This window comes from Mobula birostris, chromosome 7 (genome assembly GCF_030028105.1).
Source record: "Mobula birostris isolate sMobBir1 chromosome 7, sMobBir1.hap1, whole genome shotgun sequence".
Taxonomy (NCBI): Eukaryota; Metazoa; Chordata; class Chondrichthyes; order Myliobatiformes; family Myliobatidae; genus Mobula; species Mobula birostris.
This window is the reverse complement of record NC_092376.1, coordinates 101,910,084-101,927,624: the sequence shown is the minus strand read 5'-3', so window position 1 is coordinate 101,927,624 and position 17,541 is coordinate 101,910,084. Positions and strand designations below refer to the sequence as shown.

The following is a 17,541-nucleotide window of genomic DNA, read 5'->3' as shown; positions in this document are numbered from 1 at the left end:
ATTGATTGTTAAACTGCAAAGAAATAACAATTAAGCAGTCAGATCCAATACCTTGCATTCAATTCCAGAAGCAATGAACAATATTTTATTAAACTACGAATTATTTGGTTTACCTGCATAAAGCCTTTAAAACAAGGACATACCACATTCACTATTTAGGTAACATGAATCTTCTTGATTTTTACTCTTAAAATATACAATATCACATTTTGCCACATTTCCTAAATCTTTATCACTCACTTTACATATTGAACAAAAGAGGTCATACCTTTACAGCTTTCTTTACAAGTCATTTCCCTATGCACACTTGTGAGAAACTATTGCTCAATAAAAAATTACTTTTATGAAAATCATTTGTGCTTCAAAGTTTGTATGTAACAAACAAGGAGACAATGCACATCACTAATAGAGGACTGAAATAAGTGGGAAATTAAGTAAACTCTCAGAAGGGATGGATAATCAGCAATTGAACTTCAATATATTTTTGCAAAGTGGTCATTATGGAAGAATAGCAAGCCCAGTTTAAAAGTAAAGGAAATAGATACTCAAATTCTGAAATTCAAATCAGCTCACTTGTACGAGTAGAAAACTAAAATCAAGCTAAACTTGGACAGAATCTTGGTTCGACAATTGCAAATTTTTGAGATCTGCATTTTTAAAAATATTCTTGAGAAGATGTAAGCAAAATGTATTGGAATAAAACCAGAACAGGTTTTAACCCAAAGGATTAAGCTCTTATCTACAAAACAGAACACCACACAGAGTTTTTTCCAGAGACCAGGTATTAGATATGTGGATAAGGCATTTCAAAGTCAATTAGTAAATGTCTAACAAGCGGACCTTTACTCTTGGTGGTGAAAGTGTCAAATTCATTATAGTACAAAAAGCATAAGTAAGAGGACACAGTACTGTGCAAAACTCTTAAGCACTTAAGATGTCTCAGACTTGCACACTGTAATGTATATTGGTTAAAACAGGGAGGAGGTTGGGAAACATAATTAAGAGTACTTAGCTTTCTATTAGCTCAGCAGTATTAAGTGCTATTTGGAAACTGGAAAGACATACCATGCAGTACTATAGGCACCCTACCTATATAACTGCCTAAGACTTTTGCACAGTACTTTAACTAAAAAACAACAGTTAATGTGTCAAGCAGGTATCAAAAATTATCAAAAATTCTGAGAAAAAAATTAATAGTTTTTTTAACATTTGTTAATCCTTTAACATCTGTCGGATGTTCTACGAGTCGGTGGTGGCCAGTGCTATTATGTTTGCTGTTGTGTGCTGGGACAACAGGCTGAGGGTAGCAGACACCAACAGGATCAACAAACTCATTCGTAAGGCCAGTGATGTTGTGGGGATGGAACTGGACTCTCTTGACGGTGGTGTCCAAAAAGAGGATGCTGTCCAAGTTGCATGCCATCTTGGTCAATGTCTTCCATTCACTACATAATGTACTGGTTGGGCACAGGAGTACATTCAGTCAGAGACTCATTCCACTGAGATGCAACACTGAGCGTCATAGAAAGTCATTCCTGCCTGCGGCCATCAAACTTTACAACTCCTCCCTTGGAGGGTCAGACACCCTGGTCCTGGACTTATTTCCATCTGGCACAATTTACATATTATTATTTAATTATTTATGGTTTTATATTGCTATATTTATATTCTATTCTTGGTTGGTGCAACTGTAAGGAAACCCAATTATTTTCCCAAATGCTTGCTTAGTTATTTAATTACAATTGTCAGAAAATGACAGAAAGGGATGGTATAACCTTAATACTGAAATTTCGTAGTTTACACATCAGAGCGATAAGGTACCAGAATTCTTAGTTTTTAAGTGATTAATTATGAAGGAAAACACATGATTTTCAGGCACCTTACACAAGTACATGGACCAAATCTACTTCCTCAATGTGTGCAGCACTATAATTCTAAGACTGTCTTACTTGTTTCTTGAAGCTCCAAGTGCGAGAACAATTGGATCAGCAATTTCTAACATTGACTGAAGAATGGAAGCTACCACAATGAAGAGGATGATGCTTAGCAGAAAGGCTCGATGCACAACCTGTAATTCAATCAGACCAGTCTGCACTGCTAGAATCAGCAATGTGATACCTTCAGTCATTCCCCTGAAAAATTAAAAACATTTCTCAATATAAAATTGACATCTATTTGTGCTCAATCCAGCAACAATTGATATATTTTTAAACGTTAAGAGGATTTAAAATGTGTTAACTCAAGAAGTTTACTAGTTATGAGATAAGGTGCTACACATGAGGGGGCTTAACAAGATAAAATCCTGGTTACAGGAAAGAAACTGGCATGGATAGAGAAATGGCTGACAGGCAGGAGGCAGTGAGTGGGAATAAAAGGCCTTTTCTGGTTGGCTGCCAGTGACAAGTGGTGTTCCTCAGGGGTCAGTATTGGGACTGCCACTTTTCACATTTTTTCTCAATGATTTAGGTAACAGAATTGATAACTTTGTAGCAAAGTTTGCAGATAATATGAAGATAGGTGGAGGGGCAGATAGTGCTGAGGAAGCAATGTGATTGCAGCAGCACTTAAGACAAATTGGAAGAATGGCAGCTGGAACAGTGTTGGGAAACGTACGATGATACATTTTGGTTAAAGCAACAATAGTGCGGACTATTATCAAAATGGGGAGGAAGCTCAAACACCAGAGGTGCAAAGGGACTTAAGAGCTCTCGTGCAAGACTCCCAGAAGGTTAATTTACAGGTGAAGTTTCTGGTAAAGAAGGCAAATGCAATGTTGGCATTTATTTCAAGGGGAATAGAACGTAAAAGCAGGGAGATAATGCTAAGCCTTTATAAGACACTTGGAGTACTGTTAATATTTTTGGGCCCATATCTCAGAAAGGATGTGTTGCTATTGGAGAGAGTACAGAGGAGGTTCATGAAGATGATTCCAGGAATGAAGGGATTAACATATGAGGAGCTTTTGGCAGCTTTGGGTCTGTACTCACTGGAATTTCGAAGAATGTGTGGGGTATCTCATCGAAACCTACCAAATGTTGAAAGGACAAGACAGGGTGGATGTGGAGAGGATATTTCCTCTGGTGGGGGTATCCAGAACTAGAGGGCATAGCCTCAAAATTGATGGGTGACCTTTTAGAACAGAAATAAAAGAGGAATTTTTTTAGCCAGAGAGTGGCGAATCTGTGGAATGCACTGCCACAGACTACAGTGGAGGCCAAGTCCATGGGTATACTTAAGACGGACATTGATCGTCTCCTGATTGGTTAGGGCACCAAAGGATATGACGAGAAGGCAGGTTCATGGGGTTGAGTGGGATCCGGGATCAGCCATGACGGAATAGCAGAGCAGATTCGAGGGGCTGAATGGCCTAATTCTGCTCCTATGTCTTATGGTCTTGTGGTTTCCTCAAGGGAAAATCTTGGCCTGTCAACTTTTTTGGAATTCTTTATGGAAATAACAGGCAGGATAGACAAGGGAGAATCGGTGGATGCTGTATACTTGGATTTTCAGAGGCCCTTGACAAAGTGCTGCACACGAGGCTGTTTACCAAGATAAGAGCCCATGGTACAACATGAAAGATACTGGCATGGACAGAACATTGGCCGATTGGCAATAGGCAAATATTGGGAATAACAGGTGATTTTTCTGATTAGCTAGTAGTGTTTCACACAGGTTGGTGTTAGGACTGCATCTTTTCATGCTGTATGTCAGTGATTTGGATGATGGAATTGACGGCTTTGTAGCCAAGTTTGCGGACAATATGTAGATAGGTGGAGGGCCAAGCAGTGTTGAAGAAGCAGGAAATCTTCAGAAGAACTTGGACAGATTTGGAGGATGGGAAAAAAACTGGCAGATGGAATACAGTGTAAGGAAGTACATAGGAATGCACTTTGATATTATGGGCTATTTTTTGACAGGGAAAAAATACAATTACCAGAGTTGGAAAAGAACTTGGAAGCCCTTGTGCAGGATTCACTAAAGGTTGACTTGCAGGTTGAGTCATGATAAGGAAGACAAATCAATTTTAGCATTTATTTGCATCGGTCAGGCCGCTCTTGGAGTATTGTGAGCAGTTTTGAGCCCGTTACCAAAGATAAGATGTGATGGTATTGGAAAGGGTGCACAGGAGGTTCACCAGAATGATTCCAGGAATGAATGGGTTCACATATGAGGTACATCTGATGGCTCTTGACCTGTACTCAATGGAGTCTACAAGAATGAGGGGGTATCTCATGAAAATTTATCAAATATTGAAAGGCCTAGATAGAGTGGATGTGGAGAGGATATTTCCTATAGTGGGCAAATCTCGGATCAGAGGACACAGACTCAGAACAGAGATGAGGAGGGATTACTTTAGTCAAAGGCAGTGAATCTGCAGAATTCATTGCCACAGATGGCCGTGGAAGCCAAGTCATTAAAGCAGAGATTTCTAGGTTCCTGATTAGTCAGGGCTTCAAAAGTTATGGGGAGAAGTGGAAGAAGCAGGAGAATGGGGTTGAGGGGAATAATAAATCAGCCATGGTGTGTCAGAGCTAACTCAATGGGTCGAATAGCCTAGTTCTGCTCCTGTGTTATGATAAAAATTTTCTTGTTGAAATCACATTACAGTGTCAGCGCCACTCGGAGATCGACGGGGAATGAATATACGGAACCGTGAACTCCAACGTGCACATTAGACAGTTTCATTAAAATGGGTCCTTTTTATTTTCTTTACTAACTCTATAATCAGATTAAGATTCGTAAAGTTCAATCATTTAATTGCACATGGTGTACTGTCTGATATTTTGCAGTAGAGATTTGTAACCAGGCAACACATCACGTAGCATCCACACAAACGAGATTTTTCAGTTTGGCCAGGCCAGGGGCTGTCTTCCCCTAGACAAACGCATGCCAGTCGAACCAGAGGGTTACAATTGTGCGGGTATCAATCCGGGATTGATTTCGTTGGATGCTATGTGACTGCCCTGAGCACTGAACCAGTGGGTTGAGTGTTTAAGTCTGTGGTGCTATGAATGCTGCCGTAGTGGAGTGGTGGTGTGCTTCCATGGGGTTACCAGTAACTAATGAGTGTGTATTGAGTGGGGTGGATATTCATACCTTGGATAAATTGTTAATTCAATTTTTGAGGACTGTTAAAGCTGTTGGCAAAGTTGCAGTTGTAGGGCGGAGATTTGATAAAATGGCAAGCTCAGACCTTGTTTTAGTTCAGACTACCACTGACGTAATGGCAGTGGAACTGCCCGCTTCTATCGGTGCCCCAGGTGAGGCGGAGTCATGGCCTGTCCATACTGTCAGGGAGGAGGGGGATGTAGCGGAGCAGGCCAAATCACAAGTCGAGCTACCCATAGCTGGGAGTGGAGACTTCAAAGACAGGGTTCCATCGTTTCTGAGGAGTGATGGGAAGGAGTGGTAGGATCCAGAATGTCCAATTAGTCCCCACCCCCTGTGAAGAGTGAGAGTTCTCAGTTCTCAGTGGCCCAGTGCACAGGCAGAGGGTCCTAGTTATCAGAAGCTAAGAATATTTTCTGGTATAACACCCACTCCTAAAGGGGAAGAGGAGTCTGAGACTTGGATGGAGCAGACCTCTCAGTTGTTAGATGAGTGGCAGTGCTCTGATGACGTAAGGCAACAGAGATTCGTTAAAAGTTTGAGTAGCGGGCTGCTAATGTTGTGAGAGCCGTCAGGTTACGATATCCTGTAGCTACAGCTGTTAATTACATGAAAGCACTGGACAATACCTTTGGCAGACAGGAAGCCCAATGGATTTCATGGCGGGGTTTCAGAATATGTGTCAGGAAAACGGGGGGAAGCTTTCTGCCTACATCTTTCAGCTAGAGAGGAAGCTAAATTGCTTGTGGAGCAGAGGGGTCATTCAGGCAGCTGAGGTGGATCAGTTAAGAATGGACCGGATAGCCAACGGCGCCCAGTCCCAGGACTTGATTGCTTGTGGTCTGCGAGTCTCATAAGATGTGCCCCCTCCCTCTTTTGTTCAGCTGATCAGAGAGGTACGGGAGGTGGAGAACACGGACGCACGGGAGGCCCCAGTCAGCAGGGGACAATCCATGGTAGTGGTCCCCTGCCGTGAAGTGATCAAGGATCGTCTGCCCTGGGCAGCAGTAGTGGTGGAGTTGAGAACTGAGATGTCTCGGCTGTTATCAGTGGTTGTGACTCCCCGCCCCTCCATATGATGGAGATGATTGCCGGGGGGGGTGGGGGGGAATCCTCTAAGGGGATAAGCAATACAGAGGGCTGCTAGTAGCTGGTGTCACGTGAGAAGGAGAGTGAGACCCTGGGTAGCTACGCAGAGAGTAACTGGGAAAACTTAGAGGAGACCCAGTGAGGGAATGGCCTTGTGTCTCTGGGGGAACACGTTCCTAGCCACATACCAAGGAATCCTCAGAAGTTAAAGACCCTATTGCTGAAGGCTTAGCAGGACCATGCTCCAGTGTGTCGCTACGGATAAAGGGTACTTATGCTAAAGCCGTACTTGACACCGGGTTGCAGGTCACATTGTTGTACCATTCTTTTTACAACCAGTATCAGAAGCATTTACCATTGACACCATTAAGGGCACTGGAGATCTGGGGTCTTAGTGGTGATTATCCACACAATGGTTACTTATCAGTGAAGCTGGAGTTCTCGGAGGTCGGTGTGGGAGTGTCTGAGGTCCTTGATACATTAGTGCAGGTTTGTTTGGACCCCGTTGAGAAGGGCGGCATTTCAATTCTGGTGGGGACCAACACCATTCTTGTGAGGAGGCTCATAGGGGCCTGCAAGGAGAAGGCTGGCGAGAGCTTTCTGGGAACATTGTCCGTGCAGCCAATATTTCGAGCTGCTTTTGAGGACGTTCATGGCTGCATTGCGCTGGATACCGACTTTAGAATAGGAACTGTGTGGTTCACCCAGTTGAAGCCAATAGCATTACAGCCCAGGGTAGTGAGAGTGATGGGGACCCCCAAATTTTCCAGAGTGTCTGCGGGCAAGGCGCTCTTAGTGGATGCTCTTGAAGACCATGAGGGGGAGTTGGGATTTCCTGCTGGGGTACTGGTGAGGCCTGAACTGCAGAGGCCCTTGGTTGTACAGGTGAGCAGGATGGCAGTGACTGTCAGGAACACTATGAGGAGGGAGGTCACCTTCAAGCAGGGGATGCCCCAGTGCATCTGTACCCGGTGACAGTAATGTCTAGGGTCCCTGTGAAGCAAGCCAGGGAGGAACTATTGGAAAAAGGGGTGGGGGGGGGGGGGGAGTTGACCGCTGAGTCATTCAACCGGGGCTCCCCGGTTTCTGTGGGTTAGAAGAGGAGGTTGGTAGAGAAGATGTTGAAGCTGGAAGGTGTCTTTTCCACTAACAAGTTTGATGTGGGTTGTTCCAAGAGCTCTCGTCACACTATCCAGGTGAGATAAAGATTCAGAGAGAGGTCGTGGTGACTGGTCCCTGCAGAGGTGGAAGACGTTCGGCAGCATTTGTACAAGATGAAGGAAGCTGGGATCATCACCGAGTCCCAAAGCCCCTGAGCATCCCCGAGTCCCAAAGCCCCTATGCATCCCCAATAGTAGTGGCCTGAAAGAAGAATGGGAAGGTACGGATGTGTGTAGGCTATAGGACTGAACAGGCGCACCGTCCCTGACCAGTATACGGTCCCAAGGATCAAAGACGCACTGGCCTGTCTGAATGGTGTTAAGTGGTTTAATGTGCTGGACTTGGAGGAGTGGATATTACCAGATTTCCATGAGTGAGGTTGACAAAGGGAAGACGGAATTTATAAGTCCACTGGGATTCTTCCAGTTCGAAAGGATGCCCCAGGGCATATCGGGAGCCCCTACAATCTTCCAGCGAGTCATGGAGAAGATGGTAGGGGACAAGAACTTGCTCGAGGTATTGGTGTATCTCGATGACCTCATAGTGTTTGGATCCACCCTGGAAGAACATGAACTGAGGCCACTGAAGGTGCTGGGCTGCGTGAAAGCTGAACAGTTAAAACTTTCCCTAGACAAGTGCCAATTCAGCAGAATATCTGTTAGTTAGGTTGGGCACATAGTCTCACAGAATGGAGTAGTTACAAATCCGGCTCAGATAGAGGGGGTGACCACTTGGCCAAAACGCCAGACTGTGGGTGCTCTGCGCTCGTTCCTCGGGTTCCAAGGTTACTATTGGAGGTTCATGAAGGGCTACGCGAAAATGAGTCACCCGTTGAATCAGCTTCTGTATGGTTACTCTCCCTTGGGGAAGAAAGGGAGGGGAAAAAAGGACAGGAGAGTGGGAAGTATCTTAGCCCGGCAGAGCCCTTTGGACCGAGGTGGGATGCAAAATGTGAGGAGGCCTTTCAGTCACTGAAGGAGCTGCTGACCCAGGCGCCCATGCTGGGTTTTGCAGACCCCCAATTGCCGTATGTACTGCACACAGATGCCAGCCGAGAGAGCTTGGGGGCGTCCTGTATCAGGATCAGGGCACTGGGATGAGACCAGCTGCATTTGTCAGCTGGAGTCTGTCGCCCTCCAAAAAAAACTGTCCCACGCTCAAGTTGGAATTTCTGGTGTTGAAACAGGCGGTGCTGGATAAGCTGAGTGACTACCTCTATGGGGCCGCGTTTGAGGTGATGACAGACTACAACCCCCTGACTTACATCCTGACCTGCCGAAACTTGATGCCACAGGTCATTGGTGGTTGGCGACATTGTCTGCCTATGATTTTAGCCAGGAAGCAGAAACAGTGATGCTGATGTTTTGTCCCGACGGGTGCATGAGGGACTGGACAGGGATGAGGAGTAGAAGACGTTCTTGCCCTGTGGGTCAAGACCATGTGTCAATTTGGCATCACGGTGAAGGCAGAGGGAAAGGAGGGGCAGGATCGCACGGTGGATCAATTGGGAGCTTCTGATGACATCATTCCCCAAGTTTACTGTAACCTGACTGCTCTGAAGACAAATCAGCTGCCAGAATTGAGTTCGGGGGAAGTGGCAGCTGCTCAGTGAGATGACCCGAGCATTGGTACCATTTGGTCAGAGGTCGAAAAGGGAGATATGGCTCCAGCAGAGAAGATGAAACACAGGGCAATCCCTCCATTACTGAGAGAATGGTCTTGGTTGGAGCTGCGGAACCAGATCCTATACCAGGTCACGTCACCCCAGGACTGATCTTGGCGTTGCCAGCTGGCTCTGTCGGAGAAATATCGGAGGATTGCGCTGAAGTCACTTCATAATGATTCTGGACACTTGGGGACTGAAAAGACCTATGAATTGCTCAGAGACCAGTTTTACTGGTCCTGAATGAAGTCGGAGGTCGAAGAATACTGCAAGTCATGCATTCAATGCATACGGCAGGAGACGCTGCCTATGCGGGCAGCTCCCTTGTCCCACTTGCAGAGTGAACCTGAACCTGATGTATATGGATTTCCTGTCAATAGAACCTGATGCCAGCAACACAGTGAATGTCTTAGTCATCACGGACCACTACACCAGATATGCACAGGCTTTTCCCACCAAAGGCCAGAGGGCACATCCACCGTGGCCAAAGTGTTATGGGAGAAGTATTTCATTTATTATGACTGCGCCAGGTGGATACATCGTGATCAGGGACAGGATTTTGAGAGCAGACTCATCCATGAGTTATGGGGCATGCTTGGAGTCGAGAAGTAGAGGACCACGCCCTATCATCCACAGGGTGATCCCCAGCCTGAGAGGTTTAATCGGACCTTGCTAGACATGCTCAGGGGCCTTGGAGCTCAGCCAGAGGAGCAAGTGGAGACAACATATTGAACATCTGGTCCACAGTTACAACTGTACCCGAAATGAAACTACTGGGTACTTCCCATACTATCTAATGTTTGGGCGCGAGGCGAGGTTGCCCATTGACCTTTGCTTCGGGACGTACAAGGGTGACTTGCCACTGAAGACTTAAGCTGAAGTATGTGTCTGATATGAGAAGAGAGCTGAATAGGTCTTATGAACTAGCTGGTGTTGTGGCTGCCAAGCATAATCAAGGAACTAGGAGGAGGTATGATCAAAGGGTGAGGTTCTCCCAACTCCTGCCTGGAGAAAGAGTTCTCATAAGGAATTTGGGGCTACCTGGGAAGCACTGTCTGATGATTTGTGGTACGGCAACACATCACGCAGCATCCACACAAATGAGATTTCTCAGTCTGGCCGGGATAGAGGCCGTCTTCCCCTAGACAAACGCATGCTGGCTGAACCAGAGGGTTACACCACATAACCTATTTAAAGGATTTACATACAGTGTGCTTTGTCTTACCTGTGCATTAGATTGTCATTCATGAATGCGCCATAACCTTGAAGGTAGAATTTGCAAAGTGTGAGGACACCCAGGGTAATAAAGGAGATTGTGAACATGAGGCCCAGCAAGGAGTAAGGAGTGCTGCAACATTCTGCAATACTGCAACAAAAATGGTAGTCAATCAATGACATTTAAAAGTTGAGACATTAATTCTGTTGATAGCCCAGGTAACTGGCTAGGACAACTTTCATGTATCTCCTTCTCTACCACTGAACTTTTCTATTATTTCACACAACCCATCATTGAGAGACCTAACTCAGTTTGAATTCTAACTGGTATGCTGCTCACCTAAGACCATTTCAAATACCATATCTGAGCAGGAAGAGATCAAGATTCACAACAGTCAACGGTGTCTTTATAATGCTAAGCTAGTCCACATTTAGCATTTAGAAAATAGTTTGCATAAATTAATAAATAAAATTAATTAAAATCATTTACCTTACTTGGCTCTCCACAAGCACCATACAGATTGGATTAATTTTATTCAAAGGTTCTTCTTATAGTTGCCACGTGCATTACAAACACATTTCATTTTGAATACTGTTATAAATCTACAAAGTCGGTAATGATCTTTCCATGGGCATTCCTCTCCATCAACCACTATAATTTGGGAATTTTATCAACCAAGCCAAACACTCAAATGATTTTTCAAGTGCAAAGATAACCCTACCTGGTAAGGAAGAGGAAGAGCAGTCTTTCACGTGATGTAGGGTGATCACGTGTACTGAAGTAAGAGTAAATCTGAAGAGCAAACAGGACCAGCCAGAAAACCATGAAGAGCACAGGAACAACCAGCTGATTCCAGAGAGACATTCCCAGTGCCAACAAACCATATACTTCTACTACCTGTGCAAAGAGATAAGATAAGTGGAATCTATTACTGTAGCATACAACACATGTTGCCTTATGAAAGGGTTCAAACATGTGAACATGCACACAAAATTAATTAATGCTTCCTGTCAAACTGCAATACCACAATTACCTCTTAATAAACAAGCTTTCAAATAAATCTTGGAATTCCTCTCAATCCTTAGTCGTTTAATTAAATACATGGTGTTTCTGAATAGAAATAGCATCATGGTAGCGTAGCATCGCGGCATTATTACAGTTCAGGGCATCAGAGCTCAGAGTTCAATTCTGGTGATGTCTGTGATAAGTCTCTGTACGTCCTCCTTGTGCAACGCATGTGTTTTCCTCAGGTGCTCCGGTTTCCTCCCACATTCCAAAGACATACGGGGCAAGTTAAATGGTCATTGTAAATTGTCCCATAATTAGGTTACAGTTAATCAGGGTTGTCAGGGGTTGCTGGGGGGGGGGGGGGAGTGGCTCTACACTGTATCACTAAACAAATAAATGAATCTCAATTTAAAGTGATCAATAAATAGCAAAGTTTGCACCAAGTCAATGTGTAAAGTACAAGTCAGGATGGGGAATGGGGAACAGAAGCATTAATATTCATGTAACACTGCATGTTTTAGAGAGTTTAGGATTAAGAAAATGCTAAAGCAGCTGAGGGAAAACATTTCTTCCTCCAATGTGAGTGCTGATGCAAATGGAAATGCTTTTGCTACACAAATGTAAATCTCATAAATAACATGTTCAAACTTAATGAAGAGGGAAGAAAAATAAGGCAGAATTACTTCACAGAATTTACTAACTAAATAGTTACAAAATTAATAAAGATAAAACAAAATCCAGGCCAACGTTTTAATGTGTTGGCAGGTAATTGTCACATTGTTCACCGTGAAATCTCACTACCAGCATATCCAAAATCTAAAATCCCAGATGTTGTGACAGTGAATCAGACATCTTTCTTTATCCTTCAAGTTCAGAATTTTCTGCATCAAATATTGTCAGCCATTAGAGTTATTGCTGCAAGGTCAGTGGGACATCTGTGGTTACGGTGCATGATAGGACAGAGTACTTCCCCTTAAAAGGGTGTACGAGAAAAGGAGGAAGTTGAGGCAAATTAGAAATCAATTAGATATAGCAAAAGAAATTGCCTGAATTGAGACAAAGTGAGATGGCAAACATTCTAAAACTTTAGAAATTGTTCTCAGTTATACAGGAGAAGTTGCTTTACAAAGAACAAACCTGGTCAGAAAAATAATCCTCAAAAGGTAGGTGCCCTAAACTGTACAGGTTTTTTTTTTCTCTCCACAAATGTAACAATTCTTGGAAACTCATGAGGAATGATATTGGCATTAAGTTGTCATTTCACAACAAAAAGAGTAGTAATGGTACTCCAGTAATGGGTGCCAATTATTATGCAGCATACCTTTCTCTCCTCATCATAGGCTGTTTGATGATTTACCCACTAATTTAACATTCCATTCTTTTAATTCCTTTTATGAAAGGTCATTATTTTCCAGTCACATTCCCACAAAGTTATAGAGTAATTTTGTGATCAAATAAAGATAAATTTTAAAAGCTACCTTGGAAGTAGCAGTACTGTTTTTCAAGTGGGTGGAAAAATAATTTTCTTTTAGTCAAGTTTCTCTCAACCAAAGACATTTCTAGCAATTTTTGAACTAAATTTATAACAGTTATGGTGGTCAGGATGCCCAACTTCAAATGCAAAACAAAGAAAATGGTTAATGAACCACATAACAAAGTCAGCAAAGTACATTAACAAATTATTTGGTAGACTAACAACTAAATGGGAAAAATTACATTTAATAACTAATTTTAAATAACAAATTAAGACAAATAGGATTGTGGTAAATTTGTCGGGAAGTGAGCCATCAATGAAGAGATAGAAGTCATAAAATAAGTATGGCTGCAAATCACTGAATTAACAGAAGAAATTGCCACAAGCAATTTAAACTCAGTTAAGATATAGCACTATGAGCAGCCGAGTGGACTCCAGAAGGCAAAAAAATCTTCCTGTACAATCAGCACTCAGAATAGGACTTCTATAGGTTGATGGAGATAACTCAGAAAAGGGCACAAGAAAAAGACCTTGGAGAATTTGGAGGAAGAAGGGTGCATAACTGGAAGTGCAAAATACAGAAGCTTGGAAAAGTCTTGAATAATCAACTATAGAAATTCTCTCACCTGCACCAGCTCCCTATAGGCTGATTTTGCCAGCTTGTATGGTACCAGCAGGTTCGAGGCCAGGAAATAAAGCACCTCCAGTCCCGTGAATATCATGGCAAATCTGTTGATAATGATGAGCATTTCCACAGGAACCATGCAGAATCGTGCCAGTAAGGGGAGCAGGTGGGCAGAAAATAACCAAATCTGTTTTGTCTTCATTACAAAGGAACAAAGTGTGCACACCACCAGTTGTCCTGTATTAAACATAATAACATAAATGCAATTTAAACTAATCCATTCAAGTTTTAACTATATTTTAACTAAGATCATTAGATTAGAAAGCTTAATTTATTTCATGCTGTCTCCTTTCCACAAATTAATGAGTATCCCTAAAATCTTCCCTGTGTGGTCATTCTTCAGTGAATGTGGGTACTTGTCATGTCCTTTCCTGATAAGCAGAGAGTTTAAGTGGCCACAAATGAGAATTGCTTTCCTCTTCTAAATTCTACCTGAAGCAAACACACTTAAATGTCTGAAAAGGGCAGACGTGATCCAGTGTATACCAAGAAAACCAAAACATTTGGTGCACTGATATTAAAACAGGGCAAATTGTTGCAACTTGTTATAAAATGTTTTGAAATTATATATTTGTAAAGAGTGTAATGCAAGGCCCATTGTTAACATAAATGGGGATTAATATTTTAACTCTTGTTGCTTACAAGTCCCCACTCACAGCTCACATTACATCATTGCATGATATAATCTGAGGGTGTTCTTGCCTATCTGAATCATTCCTCACATGACATCTACATGTGTGCATTTGAAGCAGAGGATAACATACATTGACACAGTGTTCATGCTGAACCACTTACATTCCTGCGTACATCAGAACTGGGACCAACAAATTCAGCTGAGGCTGAGAATTGAAGGAAACTGCTGCATTTTTACAATAAATTAAAATGGTTGCAGATTCTATTCTGCCTGAGATTTTTACTTTAAGGGAAATAAAGTAAAACATCAAGTAAATATCCACAATAAACCATAGGATCCTTACACAAGGCTACATCAGTAAAGAGAAAATTGCATACAACAAATATATCCAAGACTCTTGGGCTCCATCAGCTCTACTTGGATTCAGGTTTTCAATAATCTTTAATGAGCTTGCCAACATAGTAATACTGCAAAATGATGAATAAAGTTGTTCAAATCTTTCATTTATGCAATGAGGTAGTTGGAGAAACAACCAGCTTCAAGACTGATATATTCCATCTGGGTACAACACCTTATATTCCGTCTGGGTAGCCTCCAACCTGATGGCATGAACATTGACTCCTCAAACTTCCGCTAATGCCCCACCTCCCCCTCGTACTCCATCTGTTATTTATTTATATACACACATCCTTTCTCTCTCTCTCTCCTTTTTCTCCCTCTGTCCCTCTCACTATACCCCTTGCCCATCCTCTGGGTTCTCCCCTCCCCCCCCACCTTTTCTTTCTCCTTTGGCCTCCTGTCCCATGATCCTCTCATATCCCTTTTGCCAATCACCTGTCCAGCTCTTGGCTCCATCCCTCCCTCTGCTGTCTTCTCCTATTATTTTGGATCTCCCCCTCCCGCTCTCAAATCTCTTACTAGCTCTTCTTTCAGTTTGTCCTGAAGTAGGGGCTCGGCCCGAAACGTCAACTGTACCTCTTCCTATAGATGCTCCCTGGCCTACTGTGTTCACCAGCAACTTTGATGTGTGTTGCTTGAATTTCCAGCATCTGCATAATTCCTTGTGTCAAGACTGATATGACCAGCTTTCAAATATTTATTGCCAAGGATCAGTTGACATTACACAGCAGCAAACAAATAATTACACAGGAGATGAGGTTAAAAGTGTGTATTATCTAAAACTTTAGACTTAAAAAAATGAATTTCTATCATTTAAAGGGCAACCTTAAATGACAGTTGACAGAAAACATCTTTTATTCAAAAGTAATTCCCCTTCATTGATTTAACACTCCAGAAACTGTAATATCCACAAAGTAAACTTTGTGCTGTTTTTGATATACTTTGCAAAAAAAAAGGTCATTTGTAGCAAAGGGGGGGGGGAGAAGAGGAGCAGATCCCGCTATATTCTCAAGCAACCACAAAAGTTGTTTAAATGGGTTACCTAAGGAATTTTCCCCTTGTTTGGGGATGCCTGAGCAATTTAACATCTTCTCATTCTTCTGAAGTAGCTGAAATCAGCTAAACAAAAGCTATAAGAAGGAGAAGAAGATGGCGGCACGATGGCAGCGCGCGCGGCCTCTCCAGTGAATGATATCTGTAATCTGTCAAGTAGGGTACCGTGCACATTTCTGATTTGATGGAGACAGATGTGAGAGTACGGAGGAACATCTGGAGAAACTTCTGAAATGCCCGCTTTGCTGCTGTTGCTACTGTGTGGTAATTGGAATCTCCAGAGCAGAAGGCCCCTGGCAGAGGATGGCGCTCGGGAGGCTGTATTGGAGTGGCTGGTCGAAGGCTCGAAGTTTTCGGATGCTCAGTGTCGGATGCTTCCAAGGTATCGGCAAGTTGACGGTGCCTGGAGGTTTATGGCAGGGAGTTTCTCCCTTTTGCCGCCTGCTATTGGGGACTCAGGAGTCGATCGACTCGGGGACTTCGAGACTTTTTTTTTACCGTGCCCGTTCTTCATCCAATTATGGTATTGCTTTGCACTATTGTAACTATGTATTATAATTATGTGGTTCTGTCAGTGTTAGTAACACACATCAAAGTTGCTGGTGAACGCAGCAGGCCAGGCAACATCTCTAGGAAGAGGTACAGTCAACGTTTCAGGCCGAGACCCTTCGTCAGGACTAACTGAAGGAAGAGTTAGTAAGAGATTTGTAAGTGGGAGGGGGAGGGGGAGATCCAAAATGATAGGAGAAGACAGGAGGGGGAGGGATGGAGCCAAGAGCTGGACAGGTGATAGGCAAAAGGGATACGAGAGGATCATGGGACAGGAGGCCTAGGGAGAAAGAAAAGGTGGGGGGGGGGGAACCCAGAGGATGGGCAAGGGGTATAGTCAGAGGGACAGAGGGAGAAAAAGAAGAGTGAGAGAAAGAATGTGTGTATAAAAATAAATAACAGATGGGGTACGAGGGGGAGGTGGGGCATTAGCGGAAGTTAGAGAAGTCGATGTTCATGCCATCAGGTTGGAGGCTACCCAGATGGAATATAAGGTGTTGTTCCTCCAACCTGAGTGTGGCTTCATCTTTACAGTAGAGGAGGCCGTGGATAGACATGTCAGAATGGAAATGGGATGTGGAATTAAAATGTGTGGCCACTGGGAGATCCTGCTTTCTCTGGCGGACAGTGCGTAGGTGTTCAGCAAAGCAGTCTCCCAGTCTGCGTCGGGTCTCACCAATATATAGAAGGCCACATCCGGAGCACCGGACGCAGTATATCACCCCAGCCGACTCACAGGTGAAGTGTCGCCTCACCTGGAAGGACCATCTGGGGCCCTGAATGGTGGTAAGGGAGGAAGTGTAAGGGCATGTGTTGTTGTTGTTGTTCGTCCTTCGTAGTCGAAGATGACCATGGCTTCAAAGTCAAATGGGAGATTGGTGGCTGTGGGTCCGGAGGTGACTGATGAGGCCAATCCGGGCCCTGAAGGCTCACCCACATGTGGGACACAAGTGGGTGGGTGCTGTCGTGGCAGTGGATGCTGCTCGGGCCTTGCGCACAGCACGCTTTCGTTGCGCCTCGATGATGCACCTGACTTCAGCTGCTCAGGCTCCTGTGGTGATCTTGCTGCGCCAAGCTGGACGGTCGAGGGCAAGCGTCTCCCACGTGTTGATGTCGACACCCAGGCCTTTGAGGGACGCTTTAAGGCAGTCTTTGTAACGTTTCTTCTGCCCCCTGACTGAGCGCTTGCCCTAACACAGTTCTCCATACAGCAGCTGCTTAGGCAATCAGCTGTCTGGCATTCTGACCACATGTCCAGCCCACCTGGCTTGGGCTTTCAGCAGGAGGGTGTAGACGCTGCAGAGCCCAGCTCGTTCCAGGATTTCCATGTCGGGGACTTTGTCCTGCTACCTGATGTGGAGGAGTCTGCGGAGACAGGTCAGGTGAAAGTGGTTGAGCTGTTTGGCGTGTCTGCTGTAGACAGTCCAGGTCTCGCTGGTGTAAAGGAGGGTGGTAAGGACCACTGCACAGTAGACCTTCAACTTGGTGGTAAGGCTGAGTC

At 43.9% G+C, this 17,541-nt stretch overlaps 1 protein-coding gene across 2 annotated transcripts in view; it reads right to left on the bottom strand.

Annotated features, from left to right (window-relative positions):
* Nucleotides 1-17,541, bottom strand: part of rnf145a (ring finger protein 145a) — a 140,333-nt gene that overhangs the window by 30,221 nt on the left and 92,571 nt on the right. For both annotated transcript variants that reach the window (XM_072263541.1, XM_072263542.1), the window contains 4 exons: nucleotides 13,347-13,582; nucleotides 10,960-11,135; nucleotides 10,248-10,388; nucleotides 1,950-2,132 (listed from right to left, as the gene is read on the bottom strand). In XM_072263541.1, coding sequence (XP_072119642.1) covers nucleotides 1,950-2,132; nucleotides 10,248-10,388; nucleotides 10,960-11,135; nucleotides 13,347-13,582 — 736 coding nt within the window. The remainder of the gene's footprint in view (nucleotides 1-1,949; nucleotides 2,133-10,247; nucleotides 10,389-10,959; nucleotides 11,136-13,346; nucleotides 13,583-17,541) is intronic.